The 27,735-nt window shown below is 40.4% G+C and overlaps 5 protein-coding genes across 14 annotated transcripts in view; 3 read left to right on the top strand and 2 right to left on the bottom strand.

Annotated features, from left to right (window-relative positions):
* Positions 1-4,492: 4,492 nt before the first annotated feature.
* LOC129767187 (RUN domain-containing protein 1-like) lies at positions 4,493-8,402 on the bottom strand. Of its 3 annotated transcripts, none has more exons than XR_008741490.1 (4): positions 6,060-8,402; positions 5,343-5,440; positions 4,899-5,275; positions 4,493-4,834 (listed from the first exon to the last, which is right to left on the bottom strand). XR_008741490.1 is itself a non-coding variant. In XM_055767827.1 (3 exons), the coding sequence occupies exons 1-3, from the start codon at positions 7,836-7,838 to the stop codon at positions 5,071-5,073; spliced, it is 2,082 nt and encodes a 693-aa protein (XP_055623802.1). In that variant the 5' UTR covers positions 7,839-8,402; the 3' UTR covers positions 4,493-5,070. The 3 variants fall into 3 exon arrangements, 1 of the variants encoding a protein (XP_055623802.1); XR_008741487.1 differs by having other exon boundaries at positions 4,493-4,823; XM_055767827.1 differs by having other exon boundaries at positions 4,493-5,275.
* LOC129767199 (zinc finger protein 83-like) lies at positions 8,334-10,620 on the top strand. The gene is made up of 2 exons (XM_055767844.1): positions 8,334-8,750; positions 8,971-10,620. Exons 1-2 carry the CDS (start codon positions 8,416-8,418, stop codon positions 10,577-10,579), a joined length of 1,944 nt encoding a protein of 647 aa, XP_055623819.1. The 5' UTR covers positions 8,334-8,415; the 3' UTR covers positions 10,580-10,620.
* Positions 10,621-11,839: 1,219 nt separating this feature from the next.
* Positions 11,840-17,098, bottom strand: LOC129767222 (zinc finger and BTB domain-containing protein 41-like). Of its 7 annotated transcripts, none has more exons than XM_055767891.1 (4): positions 16,795-17,098; positions 16,253-16,551; positions 14,668-16,145; positions 11,840-14,601 (listed from the first exon to the last, which is right to left on the bottom strand). In XM_055767891.1, the coding sequence occupies exons 3-4, from the start codon at positions 16,096-16,098 to the stop codon at positions 14,254-14,256; spliced, it is 1,779 nt and encodes a 592-aa protein (XP_055623866.1). In that variant the 5' UTR covers positions 16,099-16,145; positions 16,253-16,551; positions 16,795-17,098; the 3' UTR covers positions 11,840-14,253. The 7 variants fall into 7 exon arrangements, with proteins under 7 accessions (XP_055623866.1, XP_055623893.1, XP_055623857.1 ...); XM_055767918.1 differs by having other exon boundaries at positions 16,233-16,551; positions 16,842-17,098; XM_055767882.1 differs by having other exon boundaries at positions 16,842-17,098.
* Positions 17,099-21,011: 3,913 nt separating this feature from the next.
* Positions 21,012-21,852, top strand: LOC129767336 (NADH dehydrogenase [ubiquinone] 1 alpha subcomplex subunit 6). The gene is made up of 3 exons (XM_055768084.1): positions 21,012-21,257; positions 21,403-21,518; positions 21,601-21,852. Exons 1-3 carry the CDS (start codon positions 21,128-21,130, stop codon positions 21,727-21,729), a joined length of 375 nt encoding a protein of 124 aa, XP_055624059.1. The 5' UTR covers positions 21,012-21,127; the 3' UTR covers positions 21,730-21,852.
* Positions 21,853-25,930: 4,078 nt separating this feature from the next.
* The window catches only part of LOC129767172 (GATA zinc finger domain-containing protein 7), a 148,868-nt gene continuing 147,063 nt past the window's right edge, over positions 25,931-27,735 (top strand). The window contains exons 1-2 of one of the 2 annotated variants that reach the window (XM_055767802.1): positions 25,931-26,144; positions 26,207-26,234. The gene's annotated coding sequence lies outside the window, so the exon portion shown is untranslated. The remainder of the gene's footprint in view (positions 26,145-26,206; positions 26,235-27,735) is intronic. The other variant, XM_055767805.1, reaches the window with a different exon arrangement.

Below are 27,735 nucleotides of genomic sequence, written 5' to 3'. Positions count from 1 at the left end.
TACAAATCATCTTGTGCTAAACCTATGTTTTGAAGATGGTATTCACTCGGGCAATGTCCTTTTACACGACCAGTAAATGTGCTGAAGTCTTTCTTACTAAAGCTTAGCAGCTGTTGAGTAATTTTAATACTCGGGGTAATCTTTTTTTAGCCTGTTTAAGTTTTGCAGCCATCCAATTGGCTGTAACTACCCGGTCTTCCCATTTATTCAGCTCACTTTTCAACACCCAGTCAGAAAGTCCACAGAATGGTTCTGGACCAGTGAATGGTGAGTTTGAGCCGTTCCTGGCAAGTTCATCTGCTCGCTCGTTGCCCTCTATACCGCAATGGCCAGGAATCCAGTACAATTGTATCGAGCTTATCTGACTTAATTGCCGTAAAAGGGAAATGCATTCCCAGACAATTTTTGAAGACCATTCAAAAGCATTTAGAGCTTTAAGTGCCGCTTGACTGTCTGTCTATATTTTCTTTTGAGTCAGACATTTAAACATTCTATTATTGCAGTTATTTCTGCCTGAAAAACTGTTGGCCAGTTTCCCATAGCCACAGAGATTTTGCTTCTGGGACCATACACTCCGGCACCTGTTCTGATTCCCATTTTCGACCCATCAGTGTAGAACATGATTAACATTAGAACATTACGAACGTTGGGGCCACCTTCATACCATACTGAACGAGAATGTTCGATCACTCCGTATGGAATGTCATAATTAGTCCTAGGTTCCATCCAATCACTGTTCATCTCTGAGGCTGGTCCAATGGGTAAGAGATTCAGGATGCTCAAGTGACCAGTTTTGTCCCCGTCTAGTACTTTTTTTCATCTTTTAAGCTTCAGACCGCTTTTTTTAGCATCTAGCTGAACATATTGGTTCAAAGGTACCAAATGTAGGATAGCCTCCAATGCTTTTGAAGGAGTGCTTCGCATTGCTCCAGTAATTGCAACGCATGCTAGTCTGTGGAGTTTGTTTAGCTTTTTTGTAGCTACAGTCTCCTTAGTCTTTGGCCACCATACAAGTGAGGCATAGGTTATCCTAGGCCGCACAATTGCAGTGTAGACCTCATAACAATTTTTGGTTTTAGGCCCCATGTTCATCCTATCATTTTAGAGCATGACCATAGGGCTGAGTCGGCCTTGCTGATTATTGAATCTAAGTGCGCGTTCCAGTTTAGTTTAGCATCTAAAGGCGGCATTCCATCTATTCAACATGCTACATGCTACAAGTCAATGATAAACAACAATGGATATGATACTTGCGCAATTTTTTATTTTGTTTCCCCCTCAGCCACTACAAGGCAATATGCGAACGCTCACTGCTCCAGTATATCTGTTTTGATGCTTTTGTTTTCGCGATCAAATATTTTGTTTTTCCATTATTGTGTTGAGTTCTGATAATCGTCAATAAATGACGTAGTTGCTCCAATATTGTCGGACATGTCGTGCTACACACGCTGCACCGATCCGCAGGCCATTGGATAAGGCCAACATTGCTCGACGAGACCAATTATGTCGTAAGAAGACTCTCCAATAAGCAAGAACCATTGACGTGTAGCATGTAGCATGTTTAATAGATGGAATTCCGCCTTAAGATAACACCTAGATATTTCACTGAATCGCTGCTTTTTATTTCCTCGCTCCCAAGATGTAAAGACTGCAGATGCAGTTTTTTTCTTTTTAGTGAAAGGAATAATTGTTGTTTTTGAGGGATTTACTGAGACCTTGTGTGATACACCAAGATTGTGTAAAGTTTAAGGCCATCTGCATTCTGCTCGATAATATGTCGTCGAACTTGCCACGTACCATCATGACTAGATCATCGGCAAAGCCCAGAACCTCGAAACCTTTTACCTCCACACTTATCAGAAGGTCGTCAACTACAAGTAACCAAAGGAGAGGTGATAAAACCTCTCCTTGTGGGCAACCTTTCGTTGCAATCACAGATGTCGACGACCCGCCCAGCTCCGAGGTGATTCGTCTATGTGTGAGCATGCCCTGGATCCATTGGACAGTTATCGAAGTGTCTTTTTCTCATAGCTTGTGCCATTGATAGATAAGAAGCATTATCAAAGGCACCTTCGATGTCAAGAAACGCGCATAGAGCGGTTTTTTTGGACGAGAGAGATTTTTCATTTTTTGTTACAAACGTAGGTAGTGCTATTACTGTGGATTTGCCTGATTGGTAGCCAAACTGGTATTTAGATAATGAGCATGCAGACTTTATGTATTCATATAATACTTTTTCCATAGTTTTCTCAGCAATATTGATAATAAACTAATTGGTCTGAATGCCTTTGGGAGTGATTTGTCACGTTTCCCCGCTTTTGGAATGAAAACTACTTTAACAAGTCTCCATAACGAAGGAATGTGCTCTAGTATCAAACTTGCCTTAAAAATCTCGATAAGTTTTTATTATTATTATTATGGAATTAGTTTTGATTCTCCATTTTGAATCAGGGCTGAAAAAATCCCATCTGCACCTGCAGATTTGTAAGGTAGAAAGGATCTCACCACGTTTACTACTCTGGCCCTCGTGAGGACTAACCCAACAACTATGTTAGCGACATCCTTTGCACTTTTAGGTCTTGTGAGGTACCTTCGGGAACTTTTTGTGTCGCTATTATAGGCAGGATTTTTATTCGAGTAGACAGATGTAGATCCCGGGAAGTTAGTCTTCCATCAGTAAGTCTAGTACTACTAAGGGAGTTTTTGTAAACGAACCGTTGTCCTTTTTAAGGGAACCTAGCCCTTTCGAGTGGTCTTTTGCCAGAGTCTTACTGGAGTATTTTCAATGCTTTCGCAGTTATATACCCAGGATTTTCATTTGGATCGTCTCAGTTCTCTGCTGTACTCAGTTAGAGCTGTTTTGTATTGAGACCAGTCCGAAGTAATTTTTGCTCTGTTGAACAATTTCCGCGTTGTTTTGCGAAGTCGTTCGAGTCCTTTATTCCACCAAGGAACGTTTCTTTTTGAAGAAACTCTTCTTAGTGGGCAATTGTTGTTGTAGGCAGAGACTACCGTTTCGTTTAATTCTTTTGAAGCTGATTCAAGCTGCTGAATCGACCTTATTTTTGAGTTTAGAGTTTTTGACTCGAGTTCAAGGGAATACCGATCCCAGTTGTTTTTTTTCGGATCTTGGTTCGGATCTCTCTGAACTGTCATGCCACCATCCCATTCAAAAACAATGTGTTAATGATCAGACAAAGACGCCTCTTCGGAAACGTGTCAGTTATTAATCTTGTCAAGAATAACCGGACTACACAGCGTTAGGTCTAGGACTTCTTGTCTGATTGCGTTTATGAATGTTGGTTCATTTCCTTTGTTAGTAATATCTATGTTGTTTGACGAGAAAAATTCTAAAAGACACTTACCTCGGTAGTTAATGTCGGTACTTGTCCACATTGTGTGATGAGCGTTGGCATCACATCCGATGATGAAGTACTTGTTGATTTCCCTACAATAGGTCACAAACGCCGCTACCTCTCGTGGGGGAATTTCAGGAACGTGGCCAGGAAAGTAAGCCGACGCAATTACGGTGTCGGATCTTCCTTTGGCGGTTGGTACTTCCACTCTGATTGCGACGATGTCTTCTTGAATGAACTCTGTAATAGGAAAGCCGTTCCCCATTGTAACTCTCGAACAAACTACATCACGCACATTCTCTGTAAGGAACTCAATTTCCCAGCAACAGTGCTAGCTCGAAAAGTCAAGATGATATGGTTGCAATAGTAAATATTCTCATTACGCTGTTCAAGTTATGGAAATGGTGCGTAGTTTTGGTGTTTGAGTTTGAGTTTTGGACCGCTCAACACCCGAATGGCCGCTCAAACACATATTCGTGAACCAGTGCCCAATTTCGGATGCGATTCTTACTGATCCGCAGATTCGTCATCCCACTAAAAATAAGTTTGATATTTCCAAACATGCGTTAAGTACGAGTTACATGACTTGGACACATATCGTCTATGCAATAATAATGCAACTCGGCTTTTCTTCTTCTTCTTAAATGACAATCATTTCTGTTAAATAATGTGGAACCCATACGCTCCAGCGATTTATGTAAGCAAGCTTCACCGGATGCTCAGGGATGGTGGTTTTTGATATCTGTAGTGAATCTGTTAATTCATCTGTCGTGTACCAAGGATTATTCTTGATCGACGTCTCGATTTGATTGTCATCAGTAGCAACACGGGTTTTCCAGGCTACCCTATAGAAGAGTATTCCAAAAATCGCTACTAGAAACTCTACTCTAGAGATACGACCCGTGTACCTCTAAAGAATTTTTGTTCGTCTTCGTCTTCCATTTTCTCAAATTTTGGAAGTTCACGAGAGATAGAAACGCAATGGTTTTTACATCAAGAGCGAAAACTGGATCGAAACTCGCACCTCAGAACGCATTTTATAATATGAGCAGAACATCCGGCAGGGTACAGGATTCTTAAACAAGTAGAAACTTTTCGGATGAAGACCATACTATACGTTTTAGCATTTTTGGTAGTGATTGCAAACGTAAAAGTTTCTTTATTAGATATCTCAACACATCGTTCTAAATCGATCCATCCATAACGGTTCTTTTGAAGACAATAATTCGCCCAATCCCAGCCGGAGGCTCTTGCTTATTGTACACTATGGATATTTTTTTTATTTGTTAAAATTTGATAGATACATTAATTTTCCGTGGAAACACACTCTTGTTTGATCACTGGCGTAACAATTTCTGCTAGTTCTTTTGCATATACTGTAATTTCCGCATAGCACAACAATTCAACAACTATCTATGTAATTGGATTAGGGGCTTAAGCGCACTCAAGCATCTGGTACGAGGAAGTCTGGAATGTATCTTTTATTGGAATGATTGTTGTAAATTGATGACTTTGCTGTCAAGATGATAAGCTCATACGTACGAAGGAAGGTTGCGGAATTATTAAAGCTCGCTATGGAATGTTTGGACTGCTATCGCTGAACTTTCGGTGCCTGTTTCAGATGATATTTGACTAGAGTTTTGCGGGATTAGTGTAGACTAGGGAGTACTCGGTTGACTTGTCACTGCTTGGTGTTATGCATCCAAGTATCGTTCTACATGAAGACATCTTTGATATTTTTAAATTGTCGTATTGAGAGATCTACCGGCAGATCGAAACGATACTGAGTCAGTCGGTCCAATGTTTTCAACGCATCGCGAAATCCGGTATTTGCCACGTAGCTCCAGCTGGCGTAGTGTGAGCTGACCAGCTCCTTGCATTGATAGATCAGATGCAGCCATTGAGTGAGTTTCTGGGCGCTGAAAGTATAAAACGAATCAGTTACTTCAAGGGGAGTGCAATAATTCCCCAACCCTTTTCACTTACTTCAAAGCTGCACATATGAATGCCTTAAATTGGGAATTATAGCTTCTCTTGTATGGACGATGCAACGCGATTATCGATCCAATGGTACTCAGCAGACTCTGTGAAATAAACAGAGGATAGCAAGAATATTATTTTGTTTACATCAACTGGTGCACAACTGCCGAAATAAGAATAGTTTGCAAGATACTGCGATCGTGACACGTAATGGAACTATTGTTTTTTTTTCGGGGAGGATTTTTGAGACATTTTTCGAATTGCTGTCAAGTCGAACTGCACAGCAATTTCATAATGGCGACCTGCAGTCTTTCACAAAAGATGATTTTTGCATAAGTAAATTACTATCTGTCCACTTCTTTTTCTTCATTCCATCCTCTGTAATCAAACACAGGTGATAGGTTGATCGAAGCGATACTTTAGTAAGTATGCAATAATTCTACGATGTCAATTTCTTGTGTCCTAGCAAATAAAGCAGCGTGTCTTCGGAAAATCGTTAATGACACGTGCAAATAGACAGTAACTAATATGATTAATAATAGAAGATCAATGACCGAATACGTGATATTCAGTCAAATACCACATTACATTGGATGTAATGCCACTCATTGCGTGCACGGAAAATTCAAATTTTCTAATGAACAAGCCATTTGGCTTACATCCCAAATTGATGTAACATATGTAAAATAAAACGAAGTGGGTACATTGTAATCGCATTCTCACCTGCTTATTGGACTGAGGTCTACCTTCCGCCAAATCTAAATTGAAACTCTCGGAAAGCTTCCTAGCCGGAGTTGAGTTGTACCGATCGCCATTCTTGATGTTGTAGTATATCAGCATTAATTCCCATGCATGCATACAGGTCTCATCGCTACTGTAATACTCCACCTCCTCATCATCTTCCTCTTCTAGTTGGGTGAAAAGGTTCATCTGCGGTAGCTCTTCGTCATCGACCGAGCTGGAACATCGCTTCGGCGGGACAACGGCGGTTTTCCCCATGCCACCGGTACTCTTCCTCCTGCTGTCCACTTTGTTTGAATCACGTTGATAGAAGCGTTCCGTACCGGGTTGACCAAATTTTTGCTGATTATCTCCACCGGAGAAACAACCAGCAATGAATGGCACTAGGCTTCCACTGTTCTCCGCGACACCTTGGAGCCCATGCTGCATCAAACCCTGGATTGTTTTCGCCAACTGCTTCCGTACGATCAACGTCAGGTCGTAGTTCTTACGGCTGTTAGCGTTTCGTATTTCACCGCACTGACTAGCCGTTTCCGAGTGTTGGAAATCGTCCTCCATCGCTAGAGAAATCACTTCCTGAACATCGATCTCTAGCTTTGCCCGTATGTCACCCCAACAATTATCCCTCGAGCGTTTCATGATATTACGCTGGAAACTTTCCCGATTACGCTCGCTTCCACAGTTGAATTGGGACAGGGCAAACATTTGCAAAATTGTCCCGGCTTTGTCCATCAGTCCGAATGCTTTGCTGTTGAAAGTTTCTCTTTTAGAGGGATAACTCTCCTGTGCAGATTGCGTTGAGCCACAGTCCTTACCACCGGAGTTCACCGATCGTGTAGTTGATCGTTCCCTGGCATCCGCGCGTTCGGCCGCTTCCGCTTTGGCCAGTTCTTGCTGCTTGAAAAAGCGTTTCTTGATATCTTCTTTCTCATTTGTTTGCAGGAACTTGATGAAACGTTCCAAGTCCTGGATTTGAGTCTTGAGCTGTGCTACTAATTGCTCCTTCATCTTGAGTGGGTTAACCAACTGCTCGTCTAGAGCTATATCCACCTGATTCCTCAAATCTTCGGTAGTTAGCTGTGGCAAATCCATTTCGCTGAGATTTAGATTTATTTTGCTTTTGATTTCATCGATGATGACTTTCTGTTTCTCCAGCAGGATCGTTTGTGGAAGAATATCGGCTCCAGATTCGTAGGCGAAGTGCTCTAAATCCATTAGTTGATTTTTCAGGTGCTCAATCAGGGCCTGTTGCTTCGCTCGAAGAACTTCCACCGTTTCTGGGCTCTGATCCAAATCCGCTTCAATTTCTGGAATGGTTTTCTTCACCGAAATCGGTTGCATCTCGGGTATTCCCAGGAACGCAAACTCTTCCAAGTTTTTCAGCAAATCATCCCTTTCCTCTGGGGAAGCCTCGCAGATTTGTCGCAGTCTAAGCTGAACCTGGGCAAAATGTGAGGTAAGGGCCATCAAGTTAGATGACAGTGCTTCGTGTTCGTCCTCCAACGATTTCAACCTATCGGTATCCTCGACTTCGTCTGCAGCAGCATCTTCCAGTGTTTCATCCATAAGCATATTATTGGACTCCGAGCTGAACGCTGAGTCGAAATCGAACTCGTCCTCGGATATGGCTTTCCTCAACAGCTGCTGGTTGTGAACTAACAGCGTAGAAGTTTGATGCTCTTCGTCAGCCTCCTTTCGACGATACTCACTCATATTTTCCAAGCGACTATCCACTTCGCTGATATCGATATCAGTTGACATGATGGAAAGCAGCGATGATTACCTTTTTCCGAGTCTAATAGATTTTCGTGGCATAAGGTCATTTAAGATGTTGTCTTCCCACGCATCTTGGGATGCATTGTGTGGCGTTATGTGGTGGAAGAAAATATATCTCAAATTTGTCAATAAAGGAAATTTTCTTCTCCTTTGTGTGGCGATCAAAGTCTTTCTCCCACAGTATTGAATCCTACGGAAGAAAACTCGATGTCGGGATCGCAAGAGAAAAATTGACGAATTTTGATGAATTCGAACGTGCACTTCTAGTAAGGTGAAAAAATTTCACCAAGAAAACACATCCAAGAGAACGGAATAACTTTCAAACTATTGACGTTTTCCACAGTTTTCCCAAATCTGTTTTCCCCTTCCCATTTTCCACCGACCCTGTGGGAAAATGAAACCATTCGAGCTCAACACATGTGAAAGTGCCCTATGTGCCTTGAGTGACTGCTGAGTGAGTCCGGCGTACAGGGGAGCATTTTGTTTACAAACGATGTAATTTTGACAGCTCGCGTGGTTAAGGTATCGAAGATTTCTACCGACCGGGCTTGGTTTCTAGATTATGAATCTAAGTAAAATTTGTCGTATGTGTTTGTCGGAAAAATCGCGTGTGAAATCGATTTTCAAGGATTACCAGCGCGAAGGCCTGCTTTCAATTATCACCGATGTGGTACAGCTGGATGTTCAAGAGAGCGATGGATTTCCGCCGAATATCTGTAAACCCTGCGCTACAACGCTTATACGTATGCAGGAAAATTTGAACGAATTCCGAGAAAATGAACGGGTGCTGAGGAGGCAAGTTGAATACCAACCGGCGGAGGTGACCGATGAGACCGGTGATGGAAGAACCGAAGCCGCCAGTCAGCAGCTTGTGACTGAACTCAGTCTAGTGGAAGAGTGAGTACGGTGGTGATCTTCAGTCATGAACAATGTTTTTTTTCTTCGGATTAACTAGAATTGTGACATTGAGCAGTAATCAAGAAATTGAATCGATAATTTTTCGAATTTGAAATTTATTGAGCCACGGTGCCAGTTCGTTGTGACTGAATTGCTATTGTGTGTCCACGTGAGGGGAACATTCCTCCTTCATCGATATTTCTTTCCATACTTTCCACAGACATCTGCAGGAATTCATCAAACAAGAGCTCAGTAGTGATTTCAATGATTTGACGGTTCTCCCAAGCCCCAATGTTGGCGAAGACAATCTACACATCAGCACGAGTGAGCAACACCATCGTTTGTCTGCCGCCGTTGCGCCGGAAGTATTTGCCGATGCCCTGCTGGTGAAAGAGCACACAGCATCGGAAAACGAAACCTTTGAAGATGGCGACGGTGCAGCCGAACAAGCATCATCTGCGGCGGACAGTAGCTCAGAGGGCTCCCCCGAAGAGGAGGTGTATTCAAAGCGCAAATCAAAAGCGATCCGTCCGGCTCGAAAACGTCGAACGGCACGACGCAGTTCGCACCAGGATGAGAATCAGGTGAAGCGAAAGTACTTCCGGAAGACCGATGATGACGGAAAACGACCCAAGATAAATGATCACAAGTGTTACATCTGTCGTAGTGAATCGCTAGGTTCGGCGAAAGCGCTACTAGAACATCTTACAATTCATCTTGACCGCACGCCACACACCTGCACTGAATGCAAAATGGAAACTGTAGTTTTGAAAAGTGTCCGTTCCCTGAATGTGCACATGAAAATGCACGCTCAACCAATGAAATGTGAGTACTGTGATCGACGGTATTGTGACGACCGCGCACGGGACTATCACGTGAAGACATTTCACCTAGGCGAAAGCGCTCCCTGCCCGTCTACGTGCGAGCAGTGCGGGAAAGTTTGTAAGTCACTGTCGGCCCTGAAGAGTCACATGCGCGATCATCGATTGAATCTGAAGTGTGAACACTGTGACAAGGTTTTTCACCGACGAAATAAGCTGAAAGAGCATGTCACCAGGGTTCATGAGAAGGCCGAGAAATACGAGTGCAATTTGTGTCATCGAGTAGTGCACTCTCTGGAGAGCTACAATTCCCATCTAAAAATGCACATGAGCGAAAAAACCTACGAGTGTGATTTGTGTCCAATGAAATTCTATACTGCCGGAAATCTAGGTCTGCACAAGAAAATTCACTCAGGAAATGCTAACTACAAACCGCACAAAGACTGGAGTGGACACTACACCGTCACGCAAGAGCCAGGCCAGGACAAAATATACACATGCAAACTGTGCGGGAAGACCTACACGAAAACGGTCATGAAAATAAACAATCACCTTAAGAACCACTTCAAAGAAGTCAAATGTGATCGGTGCGATCTAAAGTTTGTCAACGAGTCTCAGCTTAAAACCCATTACGTGGTCCACACCGGTATCCGACAGCACAAGTGTGAAAGTTGCGGGAAAGATTTTCTGCACAAAAACAATCTTACGCAGCACCTGAAGCTACATCGGAACGAGCAAAACTTTGCCTGCGAATTTTGCGGAAAACTATTTACCTACAAAGAGGGAATGAAGGCTCACATTCGCAACCATCATTTGCGCGAGAGTCCCTACGAGTGTGTTCCCTGTCGAAGGAAATTTGTTGATAGCGCTTCGCTCGTCAGACATAATGTGGCCGAGCATGATCCGCCCCCACTGCCAGTGGACTTGGGACCGCCACCGCTGATGGGAACCGTTCAGCAGGCACAGATGGTCAAGCAAGAGCAGCTGGGAGTTGGTGCTACTAGCTAGGTGTGACTGTCTGTGGAAAAATAATACGGGGGTTGTATATATTCATGCGTTTTTCGTATTTGAGAAAGCCCTTTTTTTATTCAGGAATGGTCAAATTGCAATTGAGTCTTAGGATCTTATTACGAGGGCGGTATTAAGTCATTCATGATGTCCTCATTCAAGTTCCTCCTTTCAAATTTTATGAGAGATTGTGGAGTGGCGGATGGTATCAGTTAACCGCCCGAAATAGCGGTAGTTGACTTCGAAACGCTGGCTTGTCCAGATCGCTACATGCGCGAGTGCGTATTTTGGTCAAGTTCCTCTCGTGCGTGAAATTACATTACGCCTGTGAGCAAGAAAAATAACGCCGTCAACAGTGTGTTGACACCTAAGGGTCATTGATTGAGTCCCTAACATAGTTTTCGCCCGCCAATGTTGATATTTTCATCACCGGGTGTCACCCTTAAATCGTACGCGAAGGGCTTAACCCAATGTTCTGGAAAAAAGGTAATGAAGATGGCAGAGTTTCGAGCGACATAGCATGCGCTGCCATAACTATTTCTCAAATTGTGACGTCAGTCGTTGTGTTTATCTTTGATTGCCCACCGCATTTATGTGAAAATGCTATTTTCAGGAAGTAATTTATCAATTAAAAAAGTAAATTATTTTAGAGTTCTCGCTGAATATGAGGCTAATGCGATAGCGTGCAGTGAATATTTGTAAAATCACGTCGAAAAACACAGATAAAAGTGATATTTCCATGTGCCATTTCCACTCCCCCACGTTCATAGAAACAAACGAAGCTTCTTTATTTTAACGTTACGAAGTTGATGTTTCGAAGGCTTTCAGTGTCGGTGTGTATAATGTGAGATACTGATCGCCAATTTATCAAAAATTTCACAGAAAATGTTACTGCTATCGAGAACTAATCATACGACTGCTCTCTGGACCTTTTTATCATATAAATAATCGAAATAAGCCTCGATACAATTGTCATCTGTTCTGTTGAAAAATAAACAGTTAAATGACTTTATGAGAATTTTGGCTCAAATTATCATGCAACCGTGAGTACTTTCAACACTGTTTTGTTTCTTTCATATAAATTGCATATTGAATGCAAACAATAACGACACGATATTTTGCTTGCCAATAAAGATATACTTCGCCTACTGCTTCACCTCTATATGTACTTCATTGGGTTTAACCCATTAACGACCAAGCTGTAAAAATTGTTTTTTCAACAAAAGTCATTGATGTAATTTTGGTTATTGGCGTTGCAGAAACTCCAATCTTCAATTTTATTTTATTTATTTATTTATTTCGTCTTCGAATTTTTTAGCTCAGACTACATCTTAACTTATATTCTTAAGTCTAAGTTTAAAAACAGCTTTATTTATATAGAATTCGAACACTGCACTAATACTATTAAAATCTCTCAAACATGCATAAAAAGGATTGTAGTATTCATACGTCGTTCTACTCGTAGGGAGCGAAAAAAAAGCTGGTTACGTAGTCGACGATGAGGTACAGTTATGTGGACATTTTGAAGAAGAGATGGGCAGTCTATGTTAGCTGTCAGCAGGTCAAACACGAACATTCGCCGCAATTTAGTCCGTCTGGATGCAAGTTTCAAGGTCGATTAGTTTACAGCGATCGATATACTCCGGGAGTCTGGAACCGTCTCTCCACGGTAGCTGACGTAGAGTGTAGCGCAGGAAACATTTTGGACTCTTTCAATTTTCATATACTGTACTGCATGGCACGGAGCCCACACCGGGACAGCATAATCCAGTATGCTTCGCATAAGCGAACAGTACAAGGCCTTTAGAGTATACACATCGGTGAAGAACTGCGTACTACGTTTTAAAAATCCAAGAACTGTAAACGCTTTGGCCGTGGTTCGTGCTTTGTGCTCGTTGAACTGCAGCTTGCTATCAATTATCACACCAAGATCACGAATAGAGTTTACACGCTCAAGGGAGACCGAGTTTGTACTATAGTCGAAGAGAATGAACGACTGTCTACGTGTGAGGGAGATTATTTTCGTCTTCGCAATATTCATCTCCATACCATTATTATAACACCAGCGCAGCAGTTCATTGATGTCGGCTTGGAGGGCGCAACAGTCGAGAGCTGAAATGATGGTCCGGTATATCTTCAGATCATCCGCAAACAGCAGCAATTTTGATCGCAGTCGTAGACACAGGTCATTCACAGGTCACATAACAAAGAGAAGAGGTCCCAATATATTTCCCTGTGGCACACCGGAAGTAATCGCAAATTCCTTAGAATGGGTTGAACCGAGTTTAACGTAAGCTCTACGATCAGTAAGATATGATCGGATCCATTCAGTCACCCATGAAGGGAAACCCATTCTAGACATCTTGTTGACCGTGGAGGCGATCTGGCGTAGTGGTAACATCCATACCTCTCACGCAGAGATCACGAGTTCAATTCTCACTCCCGACATTCTTCCAAAAATGGAAGTAAAAGTGACGAACCAGCCGAAATGTGTTGAAAGTCACTATAATATAGAAAAAAAAAATCTTGTTGACCATCAGCTCATGTGGAACTCTATCGAAGGCTTTCGAGAAGTCGACGTAGATGGAATCGACTTGGTCGCTTTTTTTATGACTTTGTTCACTTCATATGTATAACTCATCAAGTTACATGTCGTGGAACGCTTCTTGATAAATCCGTGCTGGTATTCGTTTATAAGTATCTGCAAATTTCTCAGCAGTACTCCATGGATAATCCTTTCGAAAATTTTCCCAATGCAGCACAAAATGGAAATACCGCGATAGTTCTCAACTTTGTTTATGCTCCCGGATTTGTGTATCGGGAACTATAGCGGCAACTTTCCACGCATCAGGAAAAATGTTACTCTGTTGTGATCGGTTGAATAGCATGGCGATAGGAAAAACTAAAGAATCAGCAAATTCTTTGAGGAAGGACGGCGGTAGACCATCAGCACCAGCCACTTTGCTAGCATCGAGACCTTTTAGCACGCCAAGTACGTCATGCCGAGTAACTGTCATTGGTGGCATATGCATTTCAATGCATGGGATGTCCCTGGTACTCGCAGGAGAGTTAAAGCAATATTCCAAAAATATTATAATATTATAATATTATATATATTCAAGAATTATTTTTTTCAATTCTTTCGTTTTTCAGAAAATGAAAAAAAATCGAAAAATCGCCGAACAAAAACAATGGCCAAAACCTACATTTTTGTTCCTGTAGGTGGATCACTCCAATGTTTTTTTTTCCTACATCACAATATGTGATCTTTTGTCACAGGAATATTGTAGAAAAGTTCACATATTTTTGAATGTTATAAGGTTTTGTTGCTTTAAACCGAATTTATTGCCTAAAGTTATACAAAATTAAATGAAATTGATGGTAAGTGGTAGCTAATAGAGTAAGCTAGCATTTGATGTCGAAACTTCACCACATGGTTGCTTTCCAATGCCATGAAAAGTTTTTTTTATCCCATTTGATTTATTTTTATTAGGCTCATTTAGTAATTCAGCTGTAACAGAGCCGAATTTATCGTGTACATTTTTTCTCATGTTGTATATTACACAGTAGCCATTTTTAGACATAAGAGTAAGAGTATAATTGAACAAATTTGAATTTTTCGGTTGGACAATCAGATAATAAACAATAATCTGTCCAACAATTAGAGCACTTGCCTACTTCGGTTCCCCTTGATCTTCCGGTACGCACTCTGCGATGACGATTTCCTCAAGTTCTTCTTGCGGCAGTTCATCCGCATCCTTCCATGGTGCGTCATGTTCCAAAACCTCCACAGCGTGCACGCGGGGACGCTTTTGGCCGAGATGTCTGCTTTCAACATGTCTCTTGAGCGCATTACTGGTGGTGAACTTCTTCACACAGAACGTACACTTCTTCAGTTGTGATTCGTTATGCAGTCTCTTGTGGCGTGTGAAAGTGGCCCTAGAGTTGAGAACGGTCCCACAGTCATCACATGTGTAAGTAAACTTCTCATGAACACTAAGCACGTGTTGTCTCAAATCCGCCTGTTGGGGTGTGGAAAATCGAACAATGTTTTTGAAACCTACAGTAATCAAATAATGAAACCTCACCTTCGTGTAGTATCGTTTTGCGCAGATCTCGCACGCCCAATCCTTCTGCTTGAGGTGAAATTTCATGTGAATCTCCAACCCCGCGTGACTTCTTTCCATTTTACCGCAGAAACTGCACATAAACTGTTTAATTTCCTTCGAGCCTTCTTCAGAGCTCATCTCCTGGCTAGATTTTAGACCTTTCTCCTTGTTGACACTTTTATGCGCTGGAAGATGATATCTCAGCTCACCACAGGTGCGAAATGTATCGTTACAAATCGGACATATCACAATTTTCCGAGACTTCAATGAACGCAACTCCTCTGGATAGTTTTCGTCACTTTCATCTACCGTGGTCGGTGTGTTCTTTTTGCCGCCGCTCGCCCGTATTTTGTCCCTGTCGTGCATTTTTAGCAAATGATGCCGAAAACCGGGCAGCGTCTTAAATTCTTTATCACACAGCTGGCAACCAAACGGGCCATATCGTTTCGAATTTCTACTCCCCACCAACGCACAGGTTCGTCTATGTATGGCTAGGTGGTTCCGATGCTGGAAAATTTCCCTACAATCTAAACATTCCCATTCCCGTGGCAAAATCGATGTTCTTTTTTCCGATTTCAGTTTTGTTATAAGACCGTCGATGTAACGATCGATTCTGGAATCTCTCATTTCATCAGTTTCGTTCCCTTGTGGTTTGTGAACGCTGAGCTTTTCAACATCTTCATCAGTAGCTATCTCTTGGCTTTCGTCTGTTGCGTCACCAGAATCGCTTTGAGCCTGTTCGGTTGTCACAGCTTGTTCGTTTTCTAGTAGCCGCTCGAATAGCAATCGCTGACCATTGTAGCACATTTTAAGAAACTCCAGAAACGAACTGATCTGTGTGAAACATCTCGAACATATCCGTTGAATCGTTTCGAGGGATTCGTTCTCGGCAAGCAAACACAGTGCTAGCAAAGATTCTCCTTTTTCATCGAAGCTCAACTCGTCTAGAGTTCTTTCAGGTTTCTGTTCTTGCTTCATTCCACACACACGGCACATTTTCTCCAGTTCTAGATGTTCCAACTCTGGAACCTGTTTCAATTCATCTTCTGCTTGAATAAAAACTTCTTCAACGTTAAGGGTTTCCATCGCCCGAGCTTGGTCAGCGGCTTCGAACGAGCTCTCTGTTCCATCTATCTCCTCTTCCGTCCGCGAGCCATCCAGGAAACGAGATGGGACGGCCCCCTGTTGCAGCGAGGATCGCCTGCCGGATTTTCCGTTAATTTCTGCCGGATCGAAATGCTTCTCACAAACGCACGCATGCCGTGGAGGTTTGGAATTCTCGCTCCTCGAGCAAGCTACGTTCCAAGCGGCCACCAGCTTTGGATCCCTTGGATAGGTAAACATCGCTACGCCTCGTTCGTAAAAAGCCTTATGCGTGCGGCATCCAGGAACAAAGCAGGCGCGGGGCATCGTCGTTGATGGTAACAATCCTTCGCATTAACTGGGATTACTTTTTTCTAGTAATAGAAAAGATACGAAAAAATACGAAACAATAAATCGTAAATTAACAGAACCAACGGAACGTAGGGGATCTTGGAAGATACCTATAATAAATTATGTATACCTGGACGTTCAGATTAAAGCGCGGTTTAAAGTCCTCTTCTGATCGAATCGATGGCTGATCGAGTATCTATCGTATCTATAGTAGTCTATCGAAATGTTATTTTATATGTTTAGCTCCCTTGTTGTACCCTTTCTAGGTTTCGTCACCCTAGTTAGCAAGACATCGTTTGTTCTTTGGTTCTAACTTTCTCGACAAGAGAGCGTCATTAGAACCTGTGATATTGGCAACTTATCTGCGTTCATGTTTCACAGTCGGTTGTCTACCCGAAGTGCTTCGACGAATAGTTCCCTGTGGATAGCCTTTTTGAAGAAACCAAACGAATACTAAGCAAACAGCGTGGATAGTGGACACATAATAAAGAGGATACTATATAAAGACGTTGGCATATTTTCGATGAGGTGCAGAAACAAGACAAATACTGTGCCGGAAAAGTTTCATGAGGATGTGTAAACTATTCGATCGATTCTAGAACTCAGATTGCTACGTTATGAAATACTATGCTAAGCCTCAAAAAATTTGAAAAATGCTATTGTGAACCTTACTTAATTACACAAGTGTTTCATCAGTAATTATCATCTATTTATCATACCACTTTACTAAGTTCCATACTTGTATTGTTGACGTGAAGCATACGAAGCATGCTAATTATAAGTCCAAAAAGGCTTGTACAAAATGTCTGTGCTCTATAGTTCTACGGTTTTGTTTTTTTTGCGTGAAATAATATAAACAAATGCACCTGTTTACACTTTTAAAAATAATGTACACTCCTGGCTAGATTTTGTTTTTGATATTCGATATTTGTGATACATCTCAGAGTTCCGTTGAGTGCCCCAGATCTGAGTGATCGTTGAGAGTTTCAGCCAGGGATGCCAGGGGCTGTTTTCATTTTTATTCACAAGAAAAAATGTCTTCACAGTTAAGCGCGTTTCACATACAACATCCACGTCAAGCGGCCTTTACACGATCAGTAGCATTGACATTATCAGTAATGGCAATACTAGCGAGACACACTCCATTCGACATTATCATTATTTTTGAACCCTACACGATCATTTTTATTGCTTTTAGGAATGCAGCAACTCTAGCTTTCATAGTCGTAAGAGAAATTAACACATTTTCGAAATGAAAATTATCAATGAAAATCAATTTTATTATATCGTATAAATATCCTCATCAATAATTTGAAAGGTTTCCTGAAACAATTAAAAAAAATCTTGAACGAAAGTTGTTGCTAATAATGGTTTCTAATTATAATTTCAACAATTTGATCTGTTATGATAATGTCTTTCAATGATGGATGAAAAAGATTTAGAACAATATGTTATGAGCATTCGAAAACCATTTTGAAATTCTTTTCATTGATCTATTAACAATTTAAAACTGTATTTTTCAATAGTAATCTCAATAGCTTATGTTCGATTCATTACCATTCAATACCTTCGTAGATGTAGACACCGTATCTTACCCGTATGCTTCACCCACTCATTTGGGCAATAGATGTTCACACTATCGTCGCCATCGTGAATTAACATTTTAAGCTTCGTGCTTCATCGTTGTGAAGCTAAAATGATAACGGGTTTTCAGGTAGAAGAAACAAACTTTTAAAATCAAAAAGTATAAATGAAAATAAATTTTTTCGCATCAATCATGTTGCTCTATGTAATAGAGAAACAGTTTTTTTCGTAAATGGTGAAATAGTCTTGAGCTAAAACTAATTCTGGTGGTAATTTGATTTTATACTAATGAGTTTTGGTAGGGATTTCAGAAAAATTATAAAAAATTGGTCAAGTATGGTTCAGTGCTACGTGTTTTATGCATTCAAGTAACAGCAAATAATTTTCATTCAAATTTTAAGAATTTTAAATTGTCTTGGACCCACTAACCTCTGTTAACCTTACACGATCATTGTTATTGTCATTCTGACGAAGTAATGTCATTATTATTTATCGTGTAAGGGACCCTTCACGTTCACGTCCCGTCACGATCTGTTACGTCAGTTATTGTACCATGCAATTCTTATGAAAACATTCACATAGACCGGCAACGTGACGCCCCGGCAGGATTTGTAGAAAAGAATACTTGACGGAGACGGCCGGTTCGTTGGATTTTTGTCTGGCTTTTATTCTGATTTTGGTTATATTTTGTATGCCAACATATCTGTTAGTTTCAAATTTTGGAGTCAAAATCATTCGTGACTAGCTGAGAAAAATAGTCTATATATTATTATATTGTTTACATAATATGATTCAATGGTTTCCATTGAATCTTTATATATAAAAGAAGGATTTTTCCACGTACGTGTTAAATATCATCACAGGAGAACGGCTGATCAGATCGGTACGGTCAGTATATTTTTTGAGTTTGTCTTCACCCAAATTAGAATGATAGAGTACTTTGGAAAATATTCGAGATGATTAGAATAATTCGAAAAAATTGACTATGTATATCTTTACATATAAAAGAAGGGTATTTAAAATAAAAAGGGAAAATTCAAAAACAAGAGGTACGCATATGTATATTTCGCTGTGAAAATCATCATTTAGATCAATTTTACAGATCCGTACGATAACATACAAACTCTCTTGAAAAATATTTGTTATTTTTACCAACCGAAATATTCTTGAAAAATAAATTATATGGCAGAACAACGTTCGTCGGGTCAGCGAGTTTATCTTAAATTTAGAACTGATTCCAGGCATGCTGATTCGAAAGGGGACGTTGCAATTTAACAGTGTTGTAGTTGGCGACACTATGGATAACATTAAATAAACCACTCGTTTGACATTTGACGTGACGGCGCTGCTGCAAGCATAGACTGCATGTGCGAATTGGTGGAGACGGTGACGGAACGTGGACGTTCTTTTCCGTAACTGTTCTCTAGGGGAATGGTTCTCGTGTTGAAGATGAATTGCTCTAAATCTATGGTTGGGATACATCTTCTGTTTGAATGGCTCGAGCGTTCCAAGTGGAACTTGCGCTGTTTCAACGTAGGTATTGCTTGTGTCATTTGTTTTTATTAGTAGTATTTGGTTAATATATCTTATACCAAATAACATTCATTGAATGTATTCATAGTGGCAGGCTCTAGAATATGCAAGTCGGAAGAAATTTCGTTGACAAAAAACTCACGACTAGAACGAGAATCTCCGGTAAGATATTATGTACGATAACCACTCGACCACGGAGGCCCTGTAGTTAGGATACATAGGGATATGAGAAACTTATAATCGTTGTATTAGTTGATAAATAGTAAACAAGTGACATTGAGAGAGAGCAACTAAAAGACGCTGGCCAATGAGTCTCTCAATTGTTTAATTTCACTCACGAGATTGTCGATGAATATTCAATATTTTCACGAACATTTGCAAAAGTTGTCGCAAACTTTTATGTTTTCAAAAAACGAGACGAGACAACTGGCATCTCTGGTCCGAAATCACTATCATCAATGAACATGTCTGTGCCAAGACGGGTCTATGGCGAGATGGAAAATGAAAGGTGGGAAGATTTTTTAAATCTGTGACGTCACAGATTTTGTTTATGTATGTTACTTTTCTTATACATAGGAAAAGTGTTGTTATTAAAAGTAAAAATAAACAAATGAAATGAACTACTTTTTTCCTAAATCAATGCTAGCGTTCAAAATCACAAGGGCCCGACATTTTAACAGAAACTGAAATTTCAGTGTTTTTGAAGTGTTCTAAACATAATTTCAATTCAATTTTACTTCTCGTTACGTCGACCAAAAACGTAAACGAACAAAGTCAGAGTCATACAATCTTTTGTTCCTTTGACGGATAAACATTTGAGACGAAAAACTTTCCGCTTGCGTCTTAGTTTTAGACGACTGAAATTTTTAGCACCTTAATTGTGAAAAAGTAATTACAATTGCTGACAAATGTCAAACTTCCATGAAGTTGCTCTAGAATCCAAACATAGTAGACATTAGAATACTATATCTGAAATCAAAGAAATAATTAAACATTTTAGTTCGTGATATGTTTCGTTTTTTTTTCATGATGCGAAAAATATGATTTGGAAATCTGTAATTAGCTTCTGTATATCCTCTTTCAACGTTATTCGTTGACACATTCAGTTTTGTACCATTTGAGTAACTGGTATGTGAACTTCCTATCTTCCTGGCTACTAACACAATCAAAGTTCAACACAACCAAAACCCGTGTATCTTCCCACCTTCTATTCTTCATCTCGGGTCTATGGTACTAGGTGGGGCCGTTTCGTCACTAAGTTGGTTAGGGGAGCGGTATATAAAAAAGTACGGAAGAAAGCAGAAGGGGATTTTTTTCCTTGAAGCGTGAAAGAGACAGACTGATCACGAGCGAGCTTGGGCACAAGCGTATTGTGTTTTGTTTACAAACAAAACACAGTAGACTTCCAAGATGGCTGAAGAGTGGTTTTAGTCAAGACGGGTCTATGGTACTAGGTGAGGCCGTTTCGTCACTAAGTTGGTTAGGGGAGCGGTATATGAAAACAGTACGGAAGAAAGCAGAAGGGGAATTATTTGCTTGAAGCGTAAAAGAGACAGACTGATCATGAACGAGCTTCGGCACTAGCGTATTGTGTTTTGTTTACAAACAAAACACAGTAGACTTTCAAGATGGCTGAAAAGTGGTTTTAGCAAGTTGGCCCACCTTAGGATATACTTCTACACGCCTTGGTTTTAGTAAGTTGGCCCACCTTAGGATATGCTTCTACGCTGTGGTAGTTGTGCATCCCTATCGCTTCAACAGCTTGCGCATTGCGAAAAAGCTGAGAGCTGCTGTCAAAACATTTGCCTGTGTCCAAAGACAAATCTCAGATCTTGCCTATATCGTAGGGTCGCTAGCGCAAAGTTTTGTTTTCCTACCCAGCAAAGAAATGGCCAGCCGCGAGGCCGTCCGCCGTGCCGTGCAGAATGTCCGCCCGATCTTGTCCGTGGATCGCGAGGAGGCCCGCAAGCGAGTGCTCAATTTGTACAAAGCCTGGTATCGTCAGATTCCATACATTGGTGAGTACTACGGGGATGTGAGATGCGTATTCGGAGTGTTATGTCATAGTTTATTGCGGAGTGTGATCCGATACGATTCCGATTTTGGAATTCTTGCATCCATGCTATTACTATGGAGCATAGATAAACCTGTCTTTTGTTGCAGTGATGGATTACGATATTCCCAAATCGGTGGAACAGTGCCGTGAGAAGCTGCGAGAAGAGTTTCTTAAAAACAAGGATGTTAACGACATCCGTGTGGTGGATATGCTTGTAATTAAGGTAAAATAATAACGTACCTGTTTTTCTCGGTACACTCATGTTCTGAGTGTAAATTTCATATCGGAATACTATGATATTTTAGGGTCAAATGGAACTCAAGGAATCGGTCTCAATCTGGAAGCAGAAAGGTCATATCATGCGTTACTGGAAGGAGAGCTGCGAACCAAAACCAACGGATTTCCTGTCGAAGTTCCTGTCCGGTCATAACTGAGCATTGTATAGAAGCTATTGGAACAAGCTTAGGCGGAATGTCGAACTGTGGTAATTTATGTAGATACAGTAAATAAAATGCGTCACAATTCACGTCGTTTTGTGCATACCTTACTATACTAAATGCTTCCGGGTGTTGTTATTTTAATAATTTACAGTGAAGTATAGTGGTTTTCGGAGAATTTCGGTGAGCCAATATCTGGATAGTAGAGGGATAGTAGTATTTGTTTATTTTATCCACGATTTGATGTATTGGAACATATTTATTGTTATTTTCAGGAATTGACGACATTATTATTTCAATATGGTGTGTCACAACTTTTGTCATGTGATAGGATATTCAGTATTCATTCAATTTAAAAGACACAGCTGTATCATTTTATACGTAAGTATGAAATCACCGTAACATGGTTCTAAATAATATTTCTAAAAATATATACAGTTGATTCAACGTGTTACGAGAAACGTACTTGGTTTTCTTATATGAACATAACACAGTTTAAGATCTATCAAATATTTCATCTAATAGAGTTATCATAATAACATAGAAAATACAACCATTTGCTTGCTCAGAAAAAAGCAAACCTAACGCAATGTTCGGTAGGAGCGATAGAACAATTGAGATAGTTGATGGACAGTGTGAATTAAAAGAACCGTTTCATTCGGGTCCAAGGAACGATGGTAGGACATAATATGCCATTTTTCTATGCTGGGACAAGTTTGTTCTTGAGACACCAGTAAACACAGGTGTAGATAAGTGACTGATACTAGCGATTCCGGAATGCTTCCCTGTGGGACACCTGAAGTGTTAGTGAATTGTGATAGAATGCACGTTTTGTGCTTAACTCAACAGATTCTGTACGATTAAAATCAGGGTAAAGAGTCGATTCTTTCATAGACCACTCATAGGTCAGTACAGATAACATCAAACATTGCTTTTCTTTCCATATTTTCATTCCACAGCCATTCGGAAGATTGATCCAGTTCACCAAGGCAGGTAATCGAAATCGTGTTGAGAATTATCATGGAATATCGCTTCACTGAAGTATGAGCGAGGTTCTCGAAACTTTGGTCCACAAGACCCTTTACATCGGGATCCCTCATGATATATTGCGATTGGTCCAACACTAGTCTACTAATTGATTAATTATTTTTTATTATAGAGACTTTAAACTACGAAGTTCATTCGCTTCTAGCCTTGAAGAAGGTCTATCCGAAAATAAAATAATGGAGCGTTCTAGGATTGAAATCACGACCTCATCAATCTTCAAAAATCACAACAGGAGTACCACAAGGAAGAGTGCTTGGTCCGTTGATTGTTATATTCGTCAACGAATCGTTTCCTGTATTGGTATTTCATCTTTCAGGAAATATTCACCGACGATGTAGATATTCCGAGTTATAGTGACTGCATTCGACTGTCATACAGAATAACATCGACGAACTGAATTCTATTCTCCAGTAAAAACACAACACTATTGATCTTCGATACATTATCGGATCCGTTCCATTAAATCGCGTTACCTCGTTTCGCGATATTGATGTCACGATTGACTTCAAGTTAGGGATCAACGAACATGTCGCACTAGTCACGGGCGAAGTTTAAGGATTCATTCGACGCTGCACTTGGCAATTCACCGACATCCTAAGGTCAAAAAATATGATTTTGCAGCCAGTCTCTTGGCGGCTTGGAATAAGCGGCTCAACAGAAACGAATGGAGTCAGAAGTGCTTCATTCGATTCGCATTTCGAAACCCATCCAATCGGTCCGATTATCCTACACACTGTTTGTTAGTCAACATGGAGACTTTACATGCTGAGCACAGAACAATTCAGCAACTAATGGTCTTCGATATACTGAGTGCAACGTTGACTGTCCTCAACTTTCGCATGATGTTCTTTTATACACGTCCCTTGGCAACACAAATTGTTGCTCTCCCCGCACACCGGCCTGATTTATTCGAGCATATTTTGATTTGTTGAGCTCTACTTAGATTACGCTATCGAAGCAGATGATCTTTGTCCGACTGCATTATTTTCTTTTACCAAATTTTTTTTAGCACCTTGATAGACGCTTGTTAGAGTCTTTTACAACTTCTAGATAAAACTGTGCCGATTCTAAATTGCTAGGACTATACCACGCAACGAAGAGAACTTGGAATCGTCGACATTTTCCCACTATTTGTTGTCCGAGTACGACAACTGCTTGAGTACTTCGCGTAGCGCGCTAAGCCAAGCTGCCTGCGCCGCTATCAACTCTGAACTCTTCTCAGTAATCGAAGACGGTATGACGGTCATCCAGGACAGGATTATGCCAACAAAAAAGTGCATGCGGTACGTCTGGCATGCAGTCGACAAAGACGCATATAGGATGTGTCATTGATAAGGCGAAAACATAAAGCATATTATGGCATGCTCCCCATGCTACCACGTTTTGGCCAACACAGCGTACACTCGACACCACAGCAACATGGTTTGAATTATCTATCGACAACTTGTGTTTTAATGTAGTCTGTTGGAAGACATTGTTCCGAGCTACCGATCTGGTATGCACCTGCACCTGTCAGAACAAGAATGACCGACGAGTCACTATTTCATTGAACAAAAATCTGGAGAAGATCCACGTTATTCATCCCGAGGCTAGAGGTGCTAAAGGTGCTGAGTATGGAGTAGGAATTGGCCGGCATCCAGAAGTCAGTCATTCTTGGCATTCGGACGATTGTCCGACAGTTCCTGGGACGTGACTATGTAGGAGCATGCCGGATCTATTCCCTCTTTGAGATTAACCCCTTCCCGTATTATTTAATACGTCACACGTATAGTGATTTCACTACTCTGCTGAGCGTTATCCTGTTATCCAAACAAACCACGAGTGAGACTCGATGTTGTACGGGAAGGGGTTAGTAAGCACTTGGGGAGGTGAAATTTTCTCTCTAGGTTTGCTAGTTAAAATGTGTCGAAACGGATCGAAGAAAAATGGGTGGGTTAAATCTATGATATAACCGCAAAATTGAAGTATGACCTCCATTGGCTTAGAAATCATTTGTTTGTATTGATTAAAATATTGATTGAATAAAACAACTTCGGAATTCAATTAAATTCAACATATTTACTATGTAAGTAAAGAATTTTAACAAATCCCATACTAGGTCAATTCATGCATTGTGATAGATTCGTTACAAGTAAATTTAATGGATAAGTCTGACCGTTCGTTATCCTTTTACGTATGGCATGATGCCTTGGACATCCAAAATATGTGAACTTAAGAATTGTGAGACGATTGTCAGAGATTGTATTTTACATTTTCCTTTGAAATTATTGCATCTCTCATGCGTACGTAATTCTTGAACCGGGTTTTTTTTTAATTTGATGAACTTCATGTATTCAGTTTCGGTTTTGACAAGCACATCGAATGCATATTGTTGAATCAATCGACGTTATCGCAATAAATGGTTATCAACCTTTTGCCGCCTAATCATCAAACTGTACGTATAGAAGTTCAATGAGCTGAAGATTTGAAGGCAAATCTTCCAATGCCGTTTTGAATAACCTAGCCAAAGCGTTGTATTCGTACCTTGCTCCCAGGCTTCTTGATTTCCGATGTCCTCGTTGGGGAAACCGTATTCTGCTGTTTCTATGGTTGCTCCTTTTTGTCGGTACAATATTAGGAGCACAAATCGGGTCAATTAAAATGTTGTATTTATTGTAATAGGTGCATAGAAATATTTCTTTTCAGTTGATACATTTTCCCGATTTATTATAAGTATTCGAAATTTTTCATTTTTCCCTACGCGTTCAGTGTTTGGTTTTTTATTTTATCTACTTGTCAGACGTAGTCTTATGACAATAAGAACGGAACGAAACAAAAAAAGGAATTATCAGCTCCGTAAGGCTAGTGCGATCGAGTCTTACAACTAAATGAAGTAGAAATTTCTGCAGGTGAGCTTGCACGTGATATGAAGCTGTGTTTTCCCCCAGAAGATATCAACATTCAATTTTAAATTCCATGCCCATTTCGGTATTAAATGCTTATTTTTAATATCTAGCAAGTCACGCACAAGCTCACACACACACAGCCAAGTTCTCTAGGTTGAATGGCAATCTATCGAAAGCTTTCGAAATGCCGAAATCCCCCCAGATGGCAGCACTCACGGTAAGGAAATAAAATCAAGGTTTGAAGTTTGCCAGAGATGGACACCAACAAAAGCAACTAACAGCATGGAGTGTTCCGCACCAAAACAGAAAGGTTTGCGTAAAATGAGTGTCGTATCGTAATATTTTAGGTTTAACCATGAAGCGTTTCGATGAAATACAAGAAGGAAGGAAGGTGCAATTATGTTGGTTCCAACTGTCCGGTGCAAGTTTTCGGAATCTGGAAGGAAATACTGAATTCGGCTAGCGGGATGGAGAAGACGGGTATGTATCCATTCGGTTCGGCTGTAGTAGGGACATATTGTTAAGATGTGATTCTGTTTCAGAGTTTGAAATAGAAACGAAATGTTAGAGGTAAGTGTTACGCTTTTCTGGCTATTTAGGAACATAATTGTAAAGACAGAATCATCTGTCCTCAAACGTGTGATTTGGACGATTATTCTTCGTAGCTTCTGGCAAATTCTATCTCTTCTGGAGTTTCATTATTTAGTCTGTGTTCAACTATGCTATCAGTATTAGAAAGGATTACTCCAATATTTTGGCAACTAACTTCGACAAATATTTCTGTCCCTGATGTCCTCAAATCGTTGCTGGCTAAGGCTCAGACGAGTATCGAAACTGAGAACTCATGATACTGATGGCATTAGATGAATAAAAGCTTATGAGATGCTATCTTAAAACAATAGTCCAGACTTGTCCTCGATTTCAGAAACCGGAAGTTCAATGTGCCAAACGGCTAAGACCCTGCAGTTTGGCTTAGATTTAGAAGAAACTTATATTTCTCCTTGTGCTTCACAAGTACTGCTAAATAAACTGCAAATTGTTTGAGTTGCCAGACGGAAAGTAATGAAAACGGTGCGGCCATCCTCATTTACTATGATCGAATGCTGAAATCAATCAAATACGAAGCATTACAGTTGAATGGACATGATAACGTTGATATTCACGCAAACTGTTCTGGTGTAGATGATTGCGGACGCGCCTTCCCTCCCTAGGTTATCGGCAGAATTGTAGACATGCTATTGTAGATTTAAAGATATGTGTTTATCGAACTAATTGGGGGAAAAATACAGCTCATATAAACATTGACGCCGAAATGTATGCTTGACAAGAGACGAAATGTCATCTATAAAATGTAATTCATCAGAAGAAAGAAAGTATAACAGCAGGCGAAGAAAGATAAAAGTGAGGCTAAAATATTCATATCGATGGTTTAGTGTTTTTAATGCATAAAAAAGGGAAAGATAGATTTTCGACCAGTACGTAAAATGAGTTAAATGTTCTATAAACCTTTCGCTACGAGCGTCGTCTATAAACGACATCCGCGTGATGAGCTGTGTGTACGAGCGTCGTCTTTAGAAGACATGAGAGTGCTACTGCACATTGATGACAGCAGCGCAGTGTGCATACTTTTCGGCGCAGTGCTCCTTACAGCGGTGGCACTCCGGCGAAGCACACTGCCATATTGAAAGGGTTAAGACGATGAAAAATTAAAAAAAACTAGGCTATTTCGATTGCTTATGTTCAGCTTTTTAAAACAAGCTATATAAATTTAATTTATCTGATACTTGTAGTAAACAGTATGCCGTTAATTGAAGAAAGTGGATGGGTCTGGAATGAGACATAAGACTGTGATTGTGTGTAGTAATCGCATTTGGATGAGATTTTTTAATTGTTAAAAATCGTTTTTTTTCTCTTTCAATACATCAAATGGAAGCTCTGAAAAAAGAACGTTTCCTGTATGAACTTGTATCCTTCAAACAGGTTAGATAAGATAACGTGGTAGAATCCGGAACCACATTTTGTTCAATGTACACAAAAATACCATTAAAGCCATTACTACCCTTTTCTCCTG

The sequence above is a fragment of the Toxorhynchites rutilus genome, chromosome 1 (assembly GCF_029784135.1).
Source record: "Toxorhynchites rutilus septentrionalis strain SRP chromosome 1, ASM2978413v1, whole genome shotgun sequence".
Taxonomy (NCBI): domain Eukaryota; kingdom Metazoa; phylum Arthropoda; class Insecta; order Diptera; family Culicidae; genus Toxorhynchites; species Toxorhynchites rutilus.
Note: the sequence above shows the minus strand (reverse complement) of the source record. Positions and strands in the feature narration are given on the sequence as shown.

What these genes read in the sequence shown, in the direction of transcription:
- LOC129767187 (XM_055767827.1), bottom strand. Translation starts at nt 7,838, where the DNA reads ATGTCAACTGATATCGATATCAGCGAAGTGGATAGTCGCTTGGAAAAT. An exon ending in GACCTCAGTCCAATAAGCAG is followed by an intron (nt 5,441 to 6,059) that starts GTGAGAATGCGA and finishes TTTATTTCACAG; the next exon opens with AGTCTGCTGAGTACCATTGG. An exon ending in TTCATATGTGCAGCTTTGAA is followed by an intron (nt 5,276 to 5,342) that starts GTAAGTGAAAAG and finishes TTATACTTTCAG; the next exon opens with CGCCCAGAAACTCACTCAAT.
- LOC129767199 (XM_055767844.1), top strand. Translation starts at nt 8,416, where the DNA reads ATGAATCTAAGTAAAATTTGTCGTATGTGTTTGTCGGAAAAATCGCGT. An exon ending in GAACTCAGTCTAGTGGAAGA is followed by an intron (nt 8,751 to 8,970) that starts GTGAGTACGGTG and finishes TACTTTCCACAG; the next exon opens with ACATCTGCAGGAATTCATCA.
- LOC129767222 (XM_055767891.1), bottom strand. Translation starts at nt 16,098, where the DNA reads ATGCCCCGCGCCTGCTTTGTTCCTGGATGCCGCACGCATAAGGCTTTT. An exon ending in CAAAACGATACTACACGAAG is followed by an intron (nt 14,602 to 14,667) that starts GTGAGGTTTCAT and finishes ACACCCCAACAG; the next exon opens with GCGGATTTGAGACAACACGT.
- LOC129767336 (XM_055768084.1), top strand. Translation starts at nt 21,128, where the DNA reads ATGGCCAGCCGCGAGGCCGTCCGCCGTGCCGTGCAGAATGTCCGCCCG. An exon ending in TCGTCAGATTCCATACATTG is followed by an intron (nt 21,258 to 21,402) that starts GTGAGTACTACG and finishes CTTTTGTTGCAG; the next exon opens with TGATGGATTACGATATTCCC. An exon ending in TGGATATGCTTGTAATTAAG is followed by an intron (nt 21,519 to 21,600) that starts GTAAAATAATAA and finishes ATGATATTTTAG; the next exon opens with GGTCAAATGGAACTCAAGGA.